This window comes from Salvelinus alpinus, chromosome 3 (assembly GCF_045679555.1).
Source record: "Salvelinus alpinus chromosome 3, SLU_Salpinus.1, whole genome shotgun sequence".
NCBI classification, from domain to species: Eukaryota; Metazoa; Chordata; class Actinopteri; order Salmoniformes; family Salmonidae; genus Salvelinus; species Salvelinus alpinus.
Window position 1 is genome coordinate 49,090,972 of NC_092088.1, and position 18,328 is coordinate 49,109,299.

Sequence of the window (18,328 nt, forward strand, 5' to 3'; positions counted from 1 at the left end):
TGGGAATCATACCAAACACCAACATAGAAAACAAAACTAGAACCCCACATAGAAAATATAAACTAGACTACCCCCCCAGTCACGTCCTGAACTACTCCACCATAGAAAATAAGGACTCTCTATGGTCAGGACGTGACAGTCCCCCCCTCAAAGGTGCGGACTCCGGCCTCAAAACCTGAAACCAAAAGGGAAGGTTAGGGGGGGTGTCTAGTGTCGGTGGCGGCTCTGGTGCAGGCCGAAGAACCCTCTCATCCCGCGGATCCGCCAGCATCGGAGGCGGCTCTGGTGCGGGACGAAGAACCCGCTCATGCCGCGGATCCACCAGCATCGGGGGTGGCTCTGGTGCGGGGCGAAGAACCCGCTCAGCTCGCGGATCCAGCCATGGACCCAGGCTGAACACTGTGCCTGGACTGGACCTAGATGCCGAGGAAGGCTCCTGCCATGGAGCGGGACTGGACACCGGCCCTGGCCTGGACGCCGTGCTTGGACTGGACATCGGCGCAGAGGAAGGCTCCTGCCTTGGAGCTGGACTGGACGCCGTGCTCGGACTCGGCATCGGCGCAGAGGAAGGCTCCTTCCCTGGAGCTGGAGGTTCTGGACCGTGGACCGTCGCAGGAGGTTCCGGACAGTGGACCATCTCAGGAGGTTCCGGACTGTGGACCGTCTCAGGAGGTTCCGGACTGTGGACCGTCTCAGGAGGTTCCGGACTGTGGACCGTCTCAGGAGGTTCTGGACTGTGAACCGTCGCCGGAAGCTCTGGACTGAGAACCGTCGCCGGAAGCTCTGGACTGGGGAGGCGCACTGGAGACCTGGTGCGTGGAGCCGGCACAGGTGGTACCGTACTGGAGACACGCACTTCAGGGCGAGTGCGGGGTGCGGGCACAGGACATACCGGACTGGGAAGGCGCACTGGAAGCCTAGTGCGTGGAGCCGGCACAGGACATACCGGACTGGGGAGGCGCACTGGAGGCCTAGTGCGTGGAGCTGGCACAGGACGTACTGGGCTGTGAATGCGCACTGGAGACCTGGTGCGTATAGCCAGCATCAATTGTACCGGAACTATGACACACTTCGCACGGTGAGTGCGAGGAGCTGGCACAGGACGTATTGGGCTGTGGAGGCGCACTGGAGACTTGGTGCGTAGAACCAGGACATATGGCACCGGACAAATGACACGCTCCTCAAGGCGAGTGTGGAGAGCTGGCACGGGACATACGTACTGGGTACTGGAGACCTGATGCGTGGAGCCGGCACAGATTTCACCAGACTAATAGCACGCTCCTCAGAACGAGTACGAGGAGCTGACTCAGGTGGCATTAAACTGATTACACGCTCCTTAGGACAAATGTTGTGCATCTTCCACCAACTCAACAACTCTCTTCGCTCTTTCTCCTCCAATACCTCCATCCATTCTCTGACTCTCTCCGTTCACTCTCCTCCAGTTTCTCCCTCTTCTCCCAGAATGGCTCTGGTTCACTCCTCGGCTCCGCTGACCACCCTTTGTGCCCCCCCCCAAAAAAATATTTTCGGGCTGGTTTTTGGGCTTTTTATGTGGCCACGAACCCCGGCGTCGGCGCTGTCCGCCCTTCTCTCCTGTCGTCTGTTTCCACGGCAGGCTTTCGTGTCTTGCCAAGACTTCCTCCCAAGTCCAGGATATTCTCTCCTCGATCTCCTCCAAAGACCAGGATGCCATCTCCTCCCGGGCATGCTGCTTGGTCCTGTGTTGGTGGGATATTCTGTCACGATCGTTGTACGAACTGGAAGTATAATCGGACCAACGTGCAGCGTGATCTGGGTTCCACATCTTTTTTATTTAAAGTAAGTGAACCACACAACAAAACAATAAAGAATAAACGAAACGTGACGACAATGGAGTGCTAACCTGCAACTACACATAAACAACGATAGCCAGCTGCCTCTAATTGGGAATCATACCAAACACCAACATAGAAAACAAAACTAGAACCCCACATAGAAAATATAAACTAGACTAACCCCCCAGTCACGCCCTGACCTACTCCACCATAGAAAATAAGGACTCTCTATGGTCAGGACGTGACACGTACCTGCGGTCCGGCAGGAAGTACATTTTGACGTAGGGGTTTCTAGGTCGCCCATCCGGTCGGGGAGGCAGCTCTGTTGCCTGGACCACGTTCACTATTAGCTGGTGTCCCACCTTATCATACCACAGCTTCACCTGCACACGGACACACAGAGACACACCCCAGCATGATCACTAGGAGCCAACAACCCATCTTAAATGATATGACGTAGGTTAGAAACTATATAGAAATACAAGACAACCCCAAATGTCTGCACTCATGATACATGACATGACAATCCTTTGGTATTGACTTACTGAAAGTTGTCCGGGCAATACCTGAAAACAAGCACATAAACACACACATGATGGAAATGATCACTATGAGCCAGATTACTATCACATACATACCATATACAAATGCATAATAATCCCACATATGTCTGTTGGTGTGTACTCACTGTGAGCTGTCCAGGCATTAGCTGTGGGTTGTCTCTTAGTGCACTGGGGCTGGTGGGGGACATGACTGATATGGTTGGCTGCTCCATCTTCTGGGACTCGAATGAACTGGAACCTGCTGTGAGGGCAGAAATAAGACAAGACACATCTCACCCAGTTAAACCCCTAACAACTAGTGTCAAAAAGAAAGAGAGAGATAGTTGACAGAGAGAGAGACAGAGAGAGGAAAAGCAAAGAGAGAGAGAGACAGACAGAGACGAGAGAGAGAGACAGAGAGAATGAGAGAGAGAGAGAGGAGAGAGAGAGAAAGAGAGAGAGAAGGAGAGAGAGAGAGAGAGAGAGAGAGAGAGAGAGAGAGAGAACGAAAGAAAGAAAGAAAGAAAGAAAGAAAGAAAGAAAGAAAGAAAGAAAGAAAGAAAGAAAGAAAGAAAGAAAGAAAGAAAGAAAGAAAGAGGAAAAGCAAAGAGATAGAGAAACAGACAGAGAAGAGAGAACAGATGAAATACCTACTAGATTCTAGTGGGGGGTGGGACGTGTCTGGGATTCTTGGGATATCACTGGATTCAATCAGAGACATATCAGTTAAAGTCACACTAACATCTGATAGTACAGTATAACACAAGTATACAAAGACTGTTATTTTGTGTTGTCTTGACTGTTGGTAGGTAAAAAGAGGAGGGAAGAGTAGGATCAACATAGAACGAGTAGGATCAATATAGAAAGAGTAGAATCAACATAGAAAGAGTAGGATCAATATAGAAAGAGTAGGATCAATATAGAAAAAGTAGGATCAATATAGAAAGAGTAGGATCAATATAGAAAGAGTAGGATCAATATAGAAAAAGTAGGATCAATATAGACAGAGTAGGATCAATATAGAAAGAGTAGGATCAACATAGAAAGAGGAAGACCAATATAGATAGAGTAGAATCATCATAGAAAGAGTAGGATCAATATAGAAAGAGTAGGATCAATATAGAAAGAGTAGGATCAATATAGAAAGAGTAGGATCAATATAGAAAGAGTAGGATCAATATAGAAAGAGTAGGATCAATATAGAAAGAGTAGGATCAATATAGAAAGAGTAGAATCACCATAGAAAGAGTAGGATCAACATAGAAAGAGTAGGATCAATATAGAAAGAGTAGGATCAATATAGAAAGAGTAGGATCAATCTAGATTTTTTTTTACAACCAATAATCCCTTATTGCAGTTTACTAATTTAGGCATTCGTCAGCTCTATGGTCACAGGGTGGGGGAGGACGAGGGTACTTGTGTAAATTCGTGTGGAAGGAGAGGGGGTCCTTATACTGTAGCTTTACTTACTGATAGGCATTATACAACCTTCGCAAGTGTTTGGAAATACATCTTTTAATACAAAGGAGCAAGACAAGTCAGGTCAGAAAAAAACAACTGTTCAAAATTAAAACCAAAGGTATGTACATTGGAGTGAGTAAAGAGTGACACCCAATTAAAACGAGGCCAATTCTGTTTCACCCCCCTTCTCCTCAACGTAAACTCCTTCATTCGCCCTTAAGAAATGAAAAGCACTGCATTGATGTTTGAATTGTTCGAAGGACATTTCAACCCACTGGGCAAAAACAGGTTGAATCAACGTTGTTTCCACGCCACTTCAACCCAGAAAAATGGTGACGTTGAATCAACCAGTTTTTGAATCAACGTGGGGGAGAAAAAAGTAATCAACGTTAGGGAATTTGGCATTTTTTTCACCCAACTTTTAACCTAAATCCAATGACAGGGTGAATTTGTTTTTGTTATTTCGCGTTGGATTCACGTTAGTTGACAACTCAACCAAATGTAAATCAAAACTAGACATTGAACTGACATCTGTGCCCAGTGGGCACCCTATTCCATACACCAGTCCATTCCTTGTAAATCTATGAGGGAAAGTGCATGAATGTACAATTTGGAGAGAAAGGTGGGAAATGAAATTGGACTATGGGCTAACCTAAGCATTATCTCACCAGTGCCAAAGACAGACAAAGAAGACACTTGAATCCAAGCGTCACAGAGTTGCTACCCTAATCATAGTGCATCAATCAGGGTTCGGTGTCTTTTCATCAAAGGTAAGAGTCTCTTATTCCTGACTTACCCAATGGGCCGGGACACCACTAGTTCCACTTGGGGTTCTGCTTGGGAATTGAGAATGATATTGTAAACTTCTTTCTGGGTTGCTCCTGGCAACATCTTGCCGTTCCACTGCAGAACCTCATCCCCTGAAAATACACAATGTCATTCTTCAAAACTGACACACACATACAACCATATTTACACACACACACACACTGTATGTACACACACATACACACACACTTTGCATACCTGCTCGTAGGTGTCCCACGATGTCGGCCAGACTGCCCTTCTTGACTACAGTGATGAAGGCTCCCAGTCTGCCCGCCTCTGTGACCCTTCCCCCAACCACCTGAAGACATTCATGTGCACATACAGACACACACACACACAGTCAAGTAAAACAATGGCCAAACTTAAGACACACACGCACGCACGCACACATGCACTTGCACGCACACACACACACACACACGCACGCACACACACACACAAAACAGTCTAGCCAAAGTGTGATCGTGTCTGGTGTGAGCTCTAACCTTCAGCCCCAGCACTGCCCCGGCCTCTTTAGGCATAACGCTCCTCTTGCTCAGGGTGATTCGGCCGATTAGATGGTCACCCTCTTTGGATGGCTGCCATGTCACCGGATGCTGTGAACAATATACTGATTCAATCTAACAGCCTGGGAGCAACCACATTATACCTAACCCACTCTCTCGGTCTCTCTGTCTCTGTCTCTGTTTCTCTCTCACTCTCTCTCGATCGACAAGCACACCCTATATAGAAATTCACAGACACTTACAAACATAGACAGACACAAACACTCACTCACTCACTCACTCACTCACTCACTCACTCACTCACTCACTCACTCACTCACTCACTCACTCACTCACTCACTCACTCACTCAAATAGATACAAAAAGAGGATCAGTCACTTACATGCCACACAGTGGGGTCCAGCGGGTAGCACTCCCAGTCCCCTACACGAGAAATGAGATCAACTCAACCAGTAGAAGTAGATGGAAGGAGATACACACACACACACACACACACACACACACACACACACACACACACACACACACACACACACACACACACACACACACACACACACACACACACACACACACACACACACACACACACACACACACACACACACACACACACACACACACAGAGAAAGACAGAGCCAGGAGTTGCAGCAAGGAAAGAGAAGGTGTATACACAGCACATACCAGCTCAGCTGCCACTATACACAGCTGAGCCAGATCTGGACCTTCGTTAGATGATTGAATATTCTGTTTCGAGACATGACACATCACCAGAATCACCCAGGGCTTGACCCCATACTCCTCTTAGTGATTAGGAAAGAAAGATAGTCTCCATGTGATGCATGTTTGTTGAGCTCTTCGTGAATATTGAGCAAACTTTCACTAGGAAGTCTAGTTAAGGGAAATCAATTAACAGCCTTACTGCCAGTGTCCTTACGTACATTGTGACGCACCTACGAACTAAAAGTATGTGCACACGCACTCAGAGAAAGGTTTGAATGCCTGAACACTCCTCCTGTTCTCAACCCATCTCGGTCCGAGCTAAAAAAGGAAACATGGCTCGCTACTGCGCTGGTGTGTTTAGAACTAGTTTTGACAAATCCCCTCTTCTTCTCTCATATGATCGATTAGTCATTAGAGAGCTTCGTCTGGTTTCAATCCAGGTTGGCATGTGGAACAAATGGCATTAAATCAAAGTGGACTGAAGCCTATTCGAAACAGTACTGGGTTTACAATACTATCTACTTTCTTCTGCTCGCAAATGTGATGTAACTAGGTGAGCTGTATGTAGCCTAAACATAACAGGCTCTGACTATAGTTGTAGGACATGGTTAGAGCTAACATAAAGAGCTAGGACATAGTTAGGTACAGTGGCATGGTTCGCTTCAAACTCAAAGTACATGGCTATGATACGGTAAGACCTGAAGTAAAGAGATAGGACATGGTTAGCATTTGCAGTAACATAGCTGAGACATGACGACGTTATAGAAGCATCCAGCCTAGTGTTTGTACCCATGGCTCCAGGGCTGCAGCCTGTGTCCTAGCTCTGTCACGCAGGGTCACATGGGGGTAGGACAGGGTCAACCTATCCTGCCCGCCTGGGACTCTATCCCCTCAGGCCAAGCCATGGCCAGAATACCATACACACACAAGCGCACGCACACAACTGCACACACATACAAACACTCAATGCAGTCACACACGCACACACTCAACAACCAAAACACATCCACTGAGTAACTTAACTAAATGTGTTTGATCACGTAAAAAAACAAGCTGAGATCAAGCACACCCTATGTAACAATATATTACATTATATACAGTACAAAAACATCTCCACATTTAGAGTCCATTAATCAAATGCCACTATCTCTCATCTAATAATCTCATAAGCACCTCCTATGATTACTTACCAGTAATAAAGTTGATGCAACCTCGAGTTTGGATTGTTACAATGAAGAGAGCAGACAGAGGCTGAGCAGCTCTCACTAGTCGGTACTTTTAATATCACTTCCCATGTGTGAGTGTGTTAAAACTGCGGTGAACACACACACACACACACACACACACACACACACACACACACACACACACACACACACACACACACACACACACACACACACACACACACACACACACACACACACACACACACACACACAATGAGTGAGCGCTGATTTAAAATTGTGCTCAGGATGTCTTGAAAACAATCTTACCACACTCTCTTACCTCTTTCACTGCAGTGTGGGATGCATACAGTATTGGTAAGCTCTTTCACAGTATGGGATAAAGCTGGCCCTAGAAGCTGATCTGAAGTCAGGGTTGTGTCTCTTCCTTGATATTTGATGGTGAAGATTTGGGGAGGGTACGCTGAAACTAGATCTGTGTCTATGGGAAACTTTTACACTGGAGCCTCTCTCACCTCTCTCACTGACACTCTCAATCTCGGCGTCCTCACAACTGCTGTACTCTGGCGTGGTACCTCCCTCTTCCTCTGAGCTGCTGACTGATGTCTGTCTCTTCCCGGCACCGCCACGTTTTGACTTGTAGGGTCGTGGCGGTGGCGGCCGCAGAGACTCTGACTGGTCCGAGCTGAGTGAATCGTTTCGCAGCATGCTCTCAGCCTTTTCCCGTTTGGACCGGCGCAGAAGGGGGCCGGGTTCGGGGACGGGGGCTGACCCAGGGGGTTCCCTGAGTTCTGAGGTCTGGAGATGTGGAGGGCCAAGGTCCTGTGGCCTCCCAATACCCCCAACCACCGTCCTCTGGCCCAGCATAGACTCGGGCTGGCCCCCAACACTCCCAACACCCTCAAACCCAATCTCAACCCCCCTGCCTCGCCCCAGGGGCTGTAGAGGGTGCCTGCCCCCCAGTGGCTCCCCTGGCTGGGGCTGGGCTAAATGTCGGGGGGCGTTTGGGTCTATGTGATAGCCCTCTTCTGTCCATCGGGGGACCCCCGCTCCCACAGGGTCGTGTTCCAGAGAGCGGCCCTTACTCAGCCGCCGGCCCTCCCTCCGCTCTCGCTCCCGTTGGTCCCGGTCCACAGAGACCTGGGTGTGGAGTCTGGGATGACCCGGTCGACGCTCACCTCGACCTTTACTGTTCTGATCACCCGGCTTTCTCCTGGTGGGTGAGAGGAAGAGAGACAGAGGGAGAAATGATGAGGTGTATGTCAGTATAGAGTAATGTTTAAGTAGGTTTACAGGTGAACCATTTGTGTGTTTGTGGCTGGGGCTTACGGCGGCTCGCTGCGTGAGCGGAGGTCCATTCCTGGTGCCAGTGCTGGGTCACCGGGGCAGTTGGCATCGTGGGGCCCCAGGGGGACCTGGGAGAGGGAACGGAGCTTCTCGTCACTGGGGTTCAGGCCACACATGGCCGGGTCACTGATGCCTGAGCCTAGACCTGGCTTCCCTGGACCTGAGAACCACTCCCCTGGCTTAGTGAGGATCTCCTGCTGCTTACGGCAGTTATTACACACCCACATAACCTGAAGAAACACAAATACATAGAGTTATTATATGGTTATTATACAGTTATCAACTGAATGAAGAGGTTATAAGAGTTATTACACACACCACCTGGAGAAAGAGGTTATAACAAGGTTATTACACACACATCACCTGGAGAAAGAGGTTATAACAACGTTATTACACACACATCACCTGGAGAAAGAGGTTATAACAAGGTTATTACACACAAATCAACTGGAACGAAGAGGTTATAACAAGATTATTACAAACACATCACCTGGGGGAAGAGGTTATAACAAGGTTATTACACACAAATCAACTGGAACGAAGAGGTTATAACAAGATTATTACAAACACATCACCTGGGGGAAGAGGTTATAACAAGGTTATTACACACAAATCAACTGGAACGAAGAGGTTATAACAAGATTATTACATACACATCACCTGGGGGAAGAGGTTATAACAAGGTTATTACACACAAATCAACTGGAACGAAGAGGTTATAACAAGGTTATTACAAACACATCACCTGGAACGATGAGGTTATAACAAGGTTATTACACACACATCACCCGGAGAAAATATATACATACTGCGTTTGTTTGCTAAAGTCAAGAGAATCTACATAATCTACATACTTAAAGCACAAGTTGCTTTATTATTAGTTGGTTGCCAACCTATTTGGTACATATTGTATTGAATATCACGGGAGAACACAGTATTATTGTGTATTGTGAGTAGCTATTATTATCACAAGCAATTAAGATAAGCACTGAGCCAATTTGAACAGTGACAGACTAACTGTGAAATTCAGCATCACAGGAAAACAATGGCTTAGAACAGCCAAGGGGGAATCATGCACCCTAAGGAGTATACTGCTGCCAGTATAACAGTGTGGACGAGAGGGCTTTTATGATTAAAATAATAATATGGCATAACAATATGGCATCTATTCTAATAAACAGTTTGGCTTACATTCTTACAGCAAAACCACAGCTCCGACTTTACTGATAGCTACTTTATTGAGGAAAAATGTACCTACTATGACTGTGATATGTGGTTGTCTCACCAACCTATCTTAAGATGAACGCACTAACTATAAGTCACTCCGGATAAGAGTGTCTGCTAAATGACTAAAAAGTCAAATGTAAAACTATAAATACATCTTCTAAACCTGAAGGTGTAAAGGAACACACATACAGTGTTGCCTATTTCTGAGCTGAGTGTAGGGAAGAGGGGATGTAGAATGAAAATGAGAGAAGGAATATAGGGAAAGAGAAATGTAAACAAGGGGAAAGAGGACCACAAGACAGAGAAGGGGAGAGATGAGGGGAGGGAGGAGAGCGAGGGGAGAGAGGGAGACCCTTTACTCTGGCCACCAGGGTTATCATTATTCCATAAGCGTCCCCGATGGCTCCTTAAAGAGAACTAAAATAAAACACCTTGGCATATTCCACATTTCCCCTCTCTCTTCCCCTCTCTCTCATTCTCTCCCCCTCTCTACTCCTCCAGATTGCTTTTGATTAAAGCCGAGGAGAAAACAGCCTCACACCAACGCAGCTATATTTATCCTACCATCCGCCCAGGACCATCAGGGAAGAGGAAAGGCAGGCAGGCGCACACACACACACACACACACACACACACACACACACACACACACACACACACACACACACACACACACACACACACACACACACACACACACACACACACACACACACACACACACACACACACACACACACAGGAAAAAGCCAACAACTCCCCCAATGGAGCAATGCTTTGCAGAAGATATTCACCAGCCCACCGATCCCTGCTGCCAGACCAAAGCAACCGATTCCTGCCAGCACCAAGCACTGATCTCCCGCCCTGCCTGCTGCTGCTGCTCCATAGTGCCAGAACACACACACACACACATATACACACTCCCTGACGAGGCAGCTCTCCAACAGAACGCACTCTCCATGAACGCACAGTCGCATATGCCTCCCGCCATCGCCATTGCTGCCGTCCTAGTTTATCACACGACAGCCAGCTTTGCTAGTCAGCTATAGCGGCACTGATCATTCCCAGTTGAATGTCTGTGGGTGACTTTCTGAAGTCACCTGTGTATAGTGCTTAGTATCGTCTATAGTACATGATTAGAATGCTATAAGCATTCATAACAGTTCATGACTACTTAGAAGAGCTTAAATGTGTAAGTGCCTTTGTGTTCTCCTCTTGCTCTCTCTCTCGCTCTCTCATTTCAATTCAAAGGCTCTAGTGGCATGGTAAACATGTTTACATTGCCAAAGCAAGTGAATTAGATAATAAACAAAAGTGAAATAAACAATACAGAATGAACAGTAAACATCACACTCACAAACATTCCAAAGGAATAGAGACATTTCAAATGACAAAAGGCTATATACAGTGTTGTAACAATGTGCAAATAGTTAATAGTACAAAAGAGGAAATAAAAAAACATAAATATGGGTTGTATTTACAATGGTGTTTTTTCTTCACTGGTTGCCCTTTTCTTGTGGCAACAGGTCATACACCCTTCTGCTGTGATGGCACACTGTGGTATTTCACCCAATAGATATGAGAGTTTATTACAATTGGATTTGTGGGTCTGTGTAATCTGAGGGAAATATTTGTCTCTAATATGGTCATACATTTGGCAGGAGGTTAGGAAGTGCAGCTCAGTTTCCACATTTTTGTGGGCAGTGTGCACATAGACCTGGCTCTCAAGAGAAGACAGGCTATCTACGGCGGCCTCTCTCAATAGCAAGGCTATGCTCTCTTACTTTCCATCTCTCTCTCTTACTTTCCATCTCTCCCTCTTGTTTTCCATCTTCTGTCAGTGTAAACAACCACTCCAATACCAAACAACGTGTTCCATTTCAAAACCCCAGTCAGACACAGCATGTGACACATAACATCTGACACCGAACACAGTTTTACTACTACAGACTAACACACACACGCACGCACACACACACACACACACACACACACACACACACACACACACACACACACACACACACACACACACACACACACACACACACACACACACACACTAATCTACACCAAGTCAGACTCACAATGAACCCTTGCAGTACAGGATTAGAGATGCATTTGTGTGTGTGTGTGTGTGTGTGTGTGTATGTGTGTGTGTGTGTGTGTGTGTGTGTGTGTGTGTGTGTGTGTGTGTGTGTGTGTGTGTGTGTGTGTGTGTGTGTGTGTGTGTGTGTGTGAGTGAGTGAGTGAGTGAGTGAGTGAGTGAGTGAGTGAGTGAGTGAGTGAGTGAGTGAGTGAGTGAGTGAGTGAGAGAGTGAGAGAGTGAGAGAGAGAGTGAGAGAGTGAGAGAGTGAGAGAGAGAGAGAGAGAGAGAGAGAGAGAGAGATAGAGAGAGAGAGAGAGAGAGAGAGAGAGAGAGAAATACCACAGTGAGTTGGGTGAAATACCACAGTGAGTTGGGTGAAATACCACAGTGTGCATCACAGCAGCAATATTTGTGACCTGTTGCCACAATAAAAGGGCAACCATTGAAGTACAAACAAACACCATTGTAAATACAACCCATATTTATGTTTATTTATTTTCCCTTTTGTACTTTATTCTTTTGGAACTTTTGTGAGTGTAATGTTGACTGTTAATTTGTTTAGTTTATTTCACTTTTGTTTATTATCGACTTCACTTTCTTTGGCAATGTTAACATATGTTTCCAATGCCAATAAAGCCCTTAAATTGAAATTGAATTGAAATTGAGAGAGAGAGACAAAAGTACAGAGTCACAATACAAAACCCTAACAATCTAAATCTTAACAATCGTTTGGCCAACATTGAACATGCTCATGCACTATTTTTCCTCACACAGTGCAGAAGCAATCATCAAGGTCCAGATGACAACTTCTGACACCATTACAAATGAACAACATTTGAGAGGCAGTGCAGGACTCTAGGAACTTCTGTTTTCCCATGGGAGCCACAGATAATCCAGGAGTAATCCTGGTATTAGATCACCCTCTGATAGGAGGCTGCCAGTCGGCTGGATGGAGTCACAGTCGGATAGATTGCAGCAAACACAAAGCCTTTTCACACACTCTCATTCCTAACAGCAACACGTCACATGACCAGAAGAAACCCTCAGAGACAGAGAGATTGAGACCAAGAGAGAGAGAGAGAGGGGGAAGCAGAATGTAATATGACCAGAAGAAACTCCCAGAGAGAGAGAGGGAGAGAGAGAAAGTGAGAGGGATTGGCTTCACCACAGATCACGTTTATTTTTTCGTGAGCATACATATTTCATTACATTATTCAGTGGATGTGTTTTGGTTGTTCACTGCGTGCGTGGTGTGACTGCATTGTGTGTGTGTGTGTGTGTGTGTGTGTGTGTGTGTGTGTGTGTGTGTGTGTGTGTGTGTGTGTGTGTGTGTGTGTGTGTGTGTGTGTGTGTGTGTGTGTGTGTGTGTGTGTGTGTGTGTGTGTGTGTGTGAAATAACAATGAATAGTGCTGAAATCTTTCAGCTGCTATTGTATCGCTGCTGGTTCCTGGAGAGACTAACCCGCTGTGTAACCATAGTTACCACATGTTATAACATTCCACTGTGGGAATCCCCGTTCTCTGTTTTCAGGTATGTGTCAACTAAAGGTCTCTGTAGTGGAACAGCAGAGTAGTGTTCTATGAAAGAGATTGCTCATTGAAAAACAGCGCCACCAACTGATGGACTCTGAAAATGAAGGTGCCGGTTTAGATAAGGGACAATCACTCCCTTATCACTGAGTACCCGGTTAGAGGCACAATGACGATCAGGACACGGACTCAAGTTAAACCCTTTTATTGCCTCAGACACACACAGCTTCATGGTGTAGTTGAATGAATGGTTTATCATCATCGACGCGTTCACATCACACCAGGGAGGTTCAGAGTTTTAGAATCCTTTGGCAGAAAAGAGCCGATGGAAATGTCCAGTTGCCGTAGAATAGCCTACTCCTTTCACTGGAAAAATGAAACTGACTTCTGACCCCGGGATGGGGTGGCTGATATCAGTTATGGCCTAAAGTTCCTATTGGCTCAAGGCCAAGGTGGGCAAGGTCAAGGGGGATGATTGGTAGGTCAAGGATCCCATGAGAGGTCAGAGGTGTGACCTGTAAACAGACACTTCCCACCTCCAAGGTAGAGTATCCTTCCCACTGCAGCAGACTTAAATCGAAGCAACTCTAGTGCAGGGGAAGAGGGTTCTTTAACACTTATAGTTACATGCATAGCTACCACATCCAGATACAAGCAGAAATGGAAGAACCAAATTAACCTGTGTTGTCTTTATTGTTCGGCATTTAAGATGGTAAAGGTTTCGCATGATCATGTGATGTCAACATGTGGGTTTTTTCCTAGAATAATGATCCTTCAAAAAATCCAAGATTAGTGAAAGATGATTTCCAAGAGCGACGATAGAAACTTAAAGCCAAATACTGACTGGATTCCTAAAGGGGAGAGTAGGAAAAGAAAAGTACAACCTCTGGATGACTGGATTCATAGGGGTTGTGACGAAGGTCAAAGACAAATGGCTGACTGGTAAATGACTGGTTTCCCCCTAGAGGGGTGTCTCAGACCCCCGAGGGGGCGGGGTATCAGTGACTAACTCGTTATCACACAAATGATCAGCTACAACATTTGGCTGCATCATAATTAACATCCAATCAAGGAGTGATCACTTTGACATCAGAGCCTCTGGGTGGGGCTGTGGGGAACGGGGATGAAGGTTTTTGTTCTAGCCCAGCACTAACACACCTGATTAATCAACTACTCGCCAAGCCCTCAAATAGTTGAATCAGAAATGTGCACGCCCTGGATTGAGAAACCCTGCTCTAGCCTTCCCAGCAGGCCCCTGCACCATTTATATGATGCACTGTGCTATAATGTAACGGGCTATGATCTTGTCTCCATTGACTAGTGCGAAGAGGACAGGCAAAAGGACCATGAGTAGTGAGTCACTGCTGTCAGTGTCTCCTCACAGGTGAAATGGATGATGTATTGAGGCGGCAACATCAATGCACTACCCATAATTCAGCAGGCTATAAATCTTAGGTCAGGATGAAAGAGTGTCCCGCAAAGAAGATTAGTGTCCATTGGGGTTAATGAGAATGTATATCATCACACCCAGACACCCTCCTCAGTCACACACACACACGTGCACACACGCATGCAAGCACACGCAAACACACGCGGAAAAACGTAATGTTACTCACCAAGACACATGCCCACATACACACAGAACATACACACACTGTCACAGTAAACGAAGACCCCAGTTATATCACACGCAGACCCATCCACATAGAAACACAAACACATACACACAGTCAATAGTGTAAATAATTTACTTTGAGTCCTCAATAGATCTATGAATGTGAGTGTGTGTAATATATAATACATGTAAATATATAATATATGGGACAGGTCTTGACTCACTCACGCTGGGAGTGTGTTTATGTTTCATTGTGCCCTCACACACACACACTATCTCTACAGTGCCCCTTTACTACTGTAATGCATTGGAGGAGAGTAAGTCTACTGTACTTCTACCTTTCTCCACTAGATGTCTCTGTGCTGCACTTGGGGAGGGGGAGGGGCACAACATTGTCCTTAGATAAGTGTGTAGGGGCCCCCTCCTCAGTGGGCTGGTTCTAGTTTTTTGTGTCCTTCAAGAAAGTATGAGTAGGCTTTCTCAACCAATCTGTTTGTTTAATTGATCAAATTTGGGTTCATTTTAATTGATCCAAAATATACAGGTTCTTTGAGGTTCATTTGATATAACATGTGAAACATAGGCTTCATAAAAGGTGATATGGGTAGGGTAGGTAATGGTATGTGTTGTATCTTATATGTTTGAAAGAAAAGTAGGATACTGAGAGATAGCTCTGTGTCGTGTCCCAGTCAATGAGACATTTCCATGAGTTGAATGAACGGCAGAGCGGAGGGAGGCTAGAGACTGTGATCAATAGTAATCATGAGGTGCTGTTGATTTCAGGGGAGATGACACAACGCTGTGTGTTTCTGTTTCTCAGCCATTACCAAACTGCTGCAGGGAGAGACATTGGGTATACACACACTGAACGCTACCCTAAGAGAGTATCAAACAGGGATATGACTACATTGTCGCTATGATGAAATACTACTACAGTGCCTGAAAAAATGTTAAACAGTCAGTTTTCTAGCCTAATCAACACATTCTAAAAACATAGCCTTGGATGTTACAATATGAAGGAAAGAGAAAGAGAGGGAAAGGGAAGGGGAGAGAGCGCTTTCTGTCTTGGAAGAGGAATCAGACTTCGAAAACAGTGTTTCTGTGAGAAACATTTGGCTTCAGCACAAACAGAGATTTTCACCATTAGATCTGCCATTAGTGTAGACAATGAGCACTGCTTATCGTTAGCCATGACACATATGTGACTCATTTCAACTTGGCGTATGCCGTGCGTCACTACTTCAAAGGACAGGCATTTGAATGTAAAAAAATATATTTTTATCGAAAGTTGTTTTTTTGGGGCAGAAATGCCTTCTGGAACATCTGATCTTTCAAGTGCATTAAAAACAAACTTGTATGCCATCTGTAAATACAAATATTTTTTTTTAAATTACAAGCCCAGTTGGTTTAGCCATGGAAAAAGCGGGAACCTTCCCACTCGCTATGATTGGCTGACATAATGGATGGGCTGGACATGCTGAGAGATGAGTTTGGATTGGTCTGCAATGTAGCATCCTTCTGTCTATAACATGAGCTGCTCAGTATGTGTAGGTAATTGTTTCTAACAATGCTATTTTGAATGACATCATGAAGAACTGCAAACGTGTTGCTAATGCGCTTCACTTCATGGAGTTTTGAAATCAGTGGAATGTGCCGTGGAAGCAGAGTATGATAGCTAAGGAGATTGAGAAAATTCTGGCGTTTGATTGCAAATATGCGGAGGGAGTCGAAAAGAAAACACACAGAAGGCTGTTGTATAAAACACATGTCTCCGGATTACATCTTCAAACTAAGGGCAACCATGACATCCGTGACAGAGAGGGAGATGCATTCATCCATGTATATGGGTAAGAGAGTCTAGCTAGCTACATATTCAGATATTATATGTTAATAATTTTGTCAGAAAGTCATTTTCATTTTGTTTTCAAGTTAAAGCGTACTGTTAGCTAGCTAGCTAATGTTAGCTGGCTGGCTTGCTAGCTAACATTGCGTGTATGATCTGTGTAGTAATATTATTCGTTTCTCAGAGCCATTTGCATTGCTAGTTATAGCCTAATGTTAGCTAGCTAGCTAACATTGAACTTAGTTGGTTAGCTTTAGCTACATGCAGCTTCATGCAGTATAGTAACGTTATGAGTTGCGATTATGCTTCATTGTTTAGCTAGCTAGCTACATGTCTAAACAAAAGACTTCACAACGCAAGTAACCATTTCACTGTACCGTTTACACCTTCTGTATCCTGTGCATGTGACAAATAAACATTGATTTTATTTGATATAGTGTGTGTTTACTCGAGACAGTAATGTGAAAAACAACATGACCTGCACCAAAGTCAAATTTAGGATATAACATTAAGCTAACAAGACAGTGTCCAAGTTCTAAAAGATTCCGGTAGAATACTCTGCTTTTATCTTGTCACACTCACAACTGTAAGGTATTTTCTTTAATTAGCTTGCCATTAACTTGTAAATATGTTTATTTTCCGGTAATAATGAATGCAAATTAGCTAATGTTAAGACATTGTCAGTTATATGATATTGTCATTGTTTGAACTGGCTAGCCAGTTAACTTAATGTTAGCTAGCTAGCTAACAAGCTACAAACTAACCACTATATTGTTTAGAATGTTGCTTTTAGTTGCCTGGTTTGCTAGATTGACATATACTAAATACATTTTTAAACAGATGGGTTTATTGGTATTAAAATACACCAGTTATGCTATTTTGGACCACCAAGCTGCTGATGTCATGAAGCCTGACATTTTTGTGTTTATACTTTTTCATAACGACAACGACAAGTTTGATGTCAAATGACAATAGAATGTTCATGGTGTCACTGCGATAACTGTCTACAGACATGTCGATAGACGTAGTATAAAACAGACTTTAGTCTTGAAATCTTTGGTTGTTTAGTACACAACCATACTCACTCTGTTTAGCACATGGCCTCACGTGTGAATCCTTAAAGAGATGGGTGGGGCTAAGGCTTAAGAGGGTGTGAACGACGCTGAAATGGTGTAGACAAAGAAGAGCTCTCCATTAGGTACCAAAAATTCAAGGGACATTTTCTCAAAAGTGGGATATACAAGTTCATAAACTTTCAAAGCAGAATTACTTTCCCATTGTTCCTCAACTGTAGTGTTGATATACCATTTTCTAGCTCTGAGTCTCTTCTTTTATCCAATGTAAAAAACACCATTTCAATTTTTGCTACATAAGACCGAATCGAGCCTGGTCCGTCACATATGGGTTATGCAAGCTAGAGTTTAAACAGTGGCCACATACTATAGGCCATACTTAAGGGATTAAGCAACGTGCATGCCCCGCCCACCTGAGGATCTGCCTTTTTCAGCCATCTATTTCCTGTGTTTGAGGGGTGCAACATCCACTTGTCACTTAAATCTCGCTGGATTGACTGCTTTCATTTTACTTCCGTGACTCTTTCATACTCTTACTTGTGC

At 44.8% G+C, this 18,328-nt stretch overlaps 1 protein-coding gene across 10 annotated transcripts in view; it reads right to left on the reverse strand.

Moving 5' to 3' along the window:
• The window catches only part of LOC139570867 (regulating synaptic membrane exocytosis protein 1-like), an 85,405-nt gene that overhangs the window by 25,557 nt on the left and 41,520 nt on the right, over window positions 1-18,328 (reverse strand). For 9 of the 10 annotated variants that reach the window (XM_071393164.1, XM_071393162.1, XM_071393161.1 and 6 more), the window contains exons 4-13: window positions 8,391-8,638; window positions 7,577-8,274; window positions 5,534-5,574; window positions 5,131-5,241; window positions 4,844-4,943; window positions 4,614-4,737; window positions 3,011-3,057; window positions 2,503-2,627; window positions 2,360-2,380; window positions 2,067-2,197 (exon numbers count right to left, since the gene is read on the reverse strand). In XM_071393164.1, the coding sequence (XP_071249265.1) occupies window positions 2,067-2,197; window positions 2,360-2,380; window positions 2,503-2,627; window positions 3,011-3,057; window positions 4,614-4,737; window positions 4,844-4,943; window positions 5,131-5,241; window positions 5,534-5,574; window positions 7,577-8,274; window positions 8,391-8,638 (1,646 nt within the window). The remainder of the gene's footprint in view (window positions 1-2,066; window positions 2,198-2,359; window positions 2,381-2,502; window positions 2,628-3,010; window positions 3,058-4,613; window positions 4,738-4,843; window positions 4,944-5,130; window positions 5,242-5,533; window positions 5,575-7,576; window positions 8,275-8,390; window positions 8,639-18,328) is intronic. The other variant, XM_071393154.1, reaches the window with a different exon arrangement.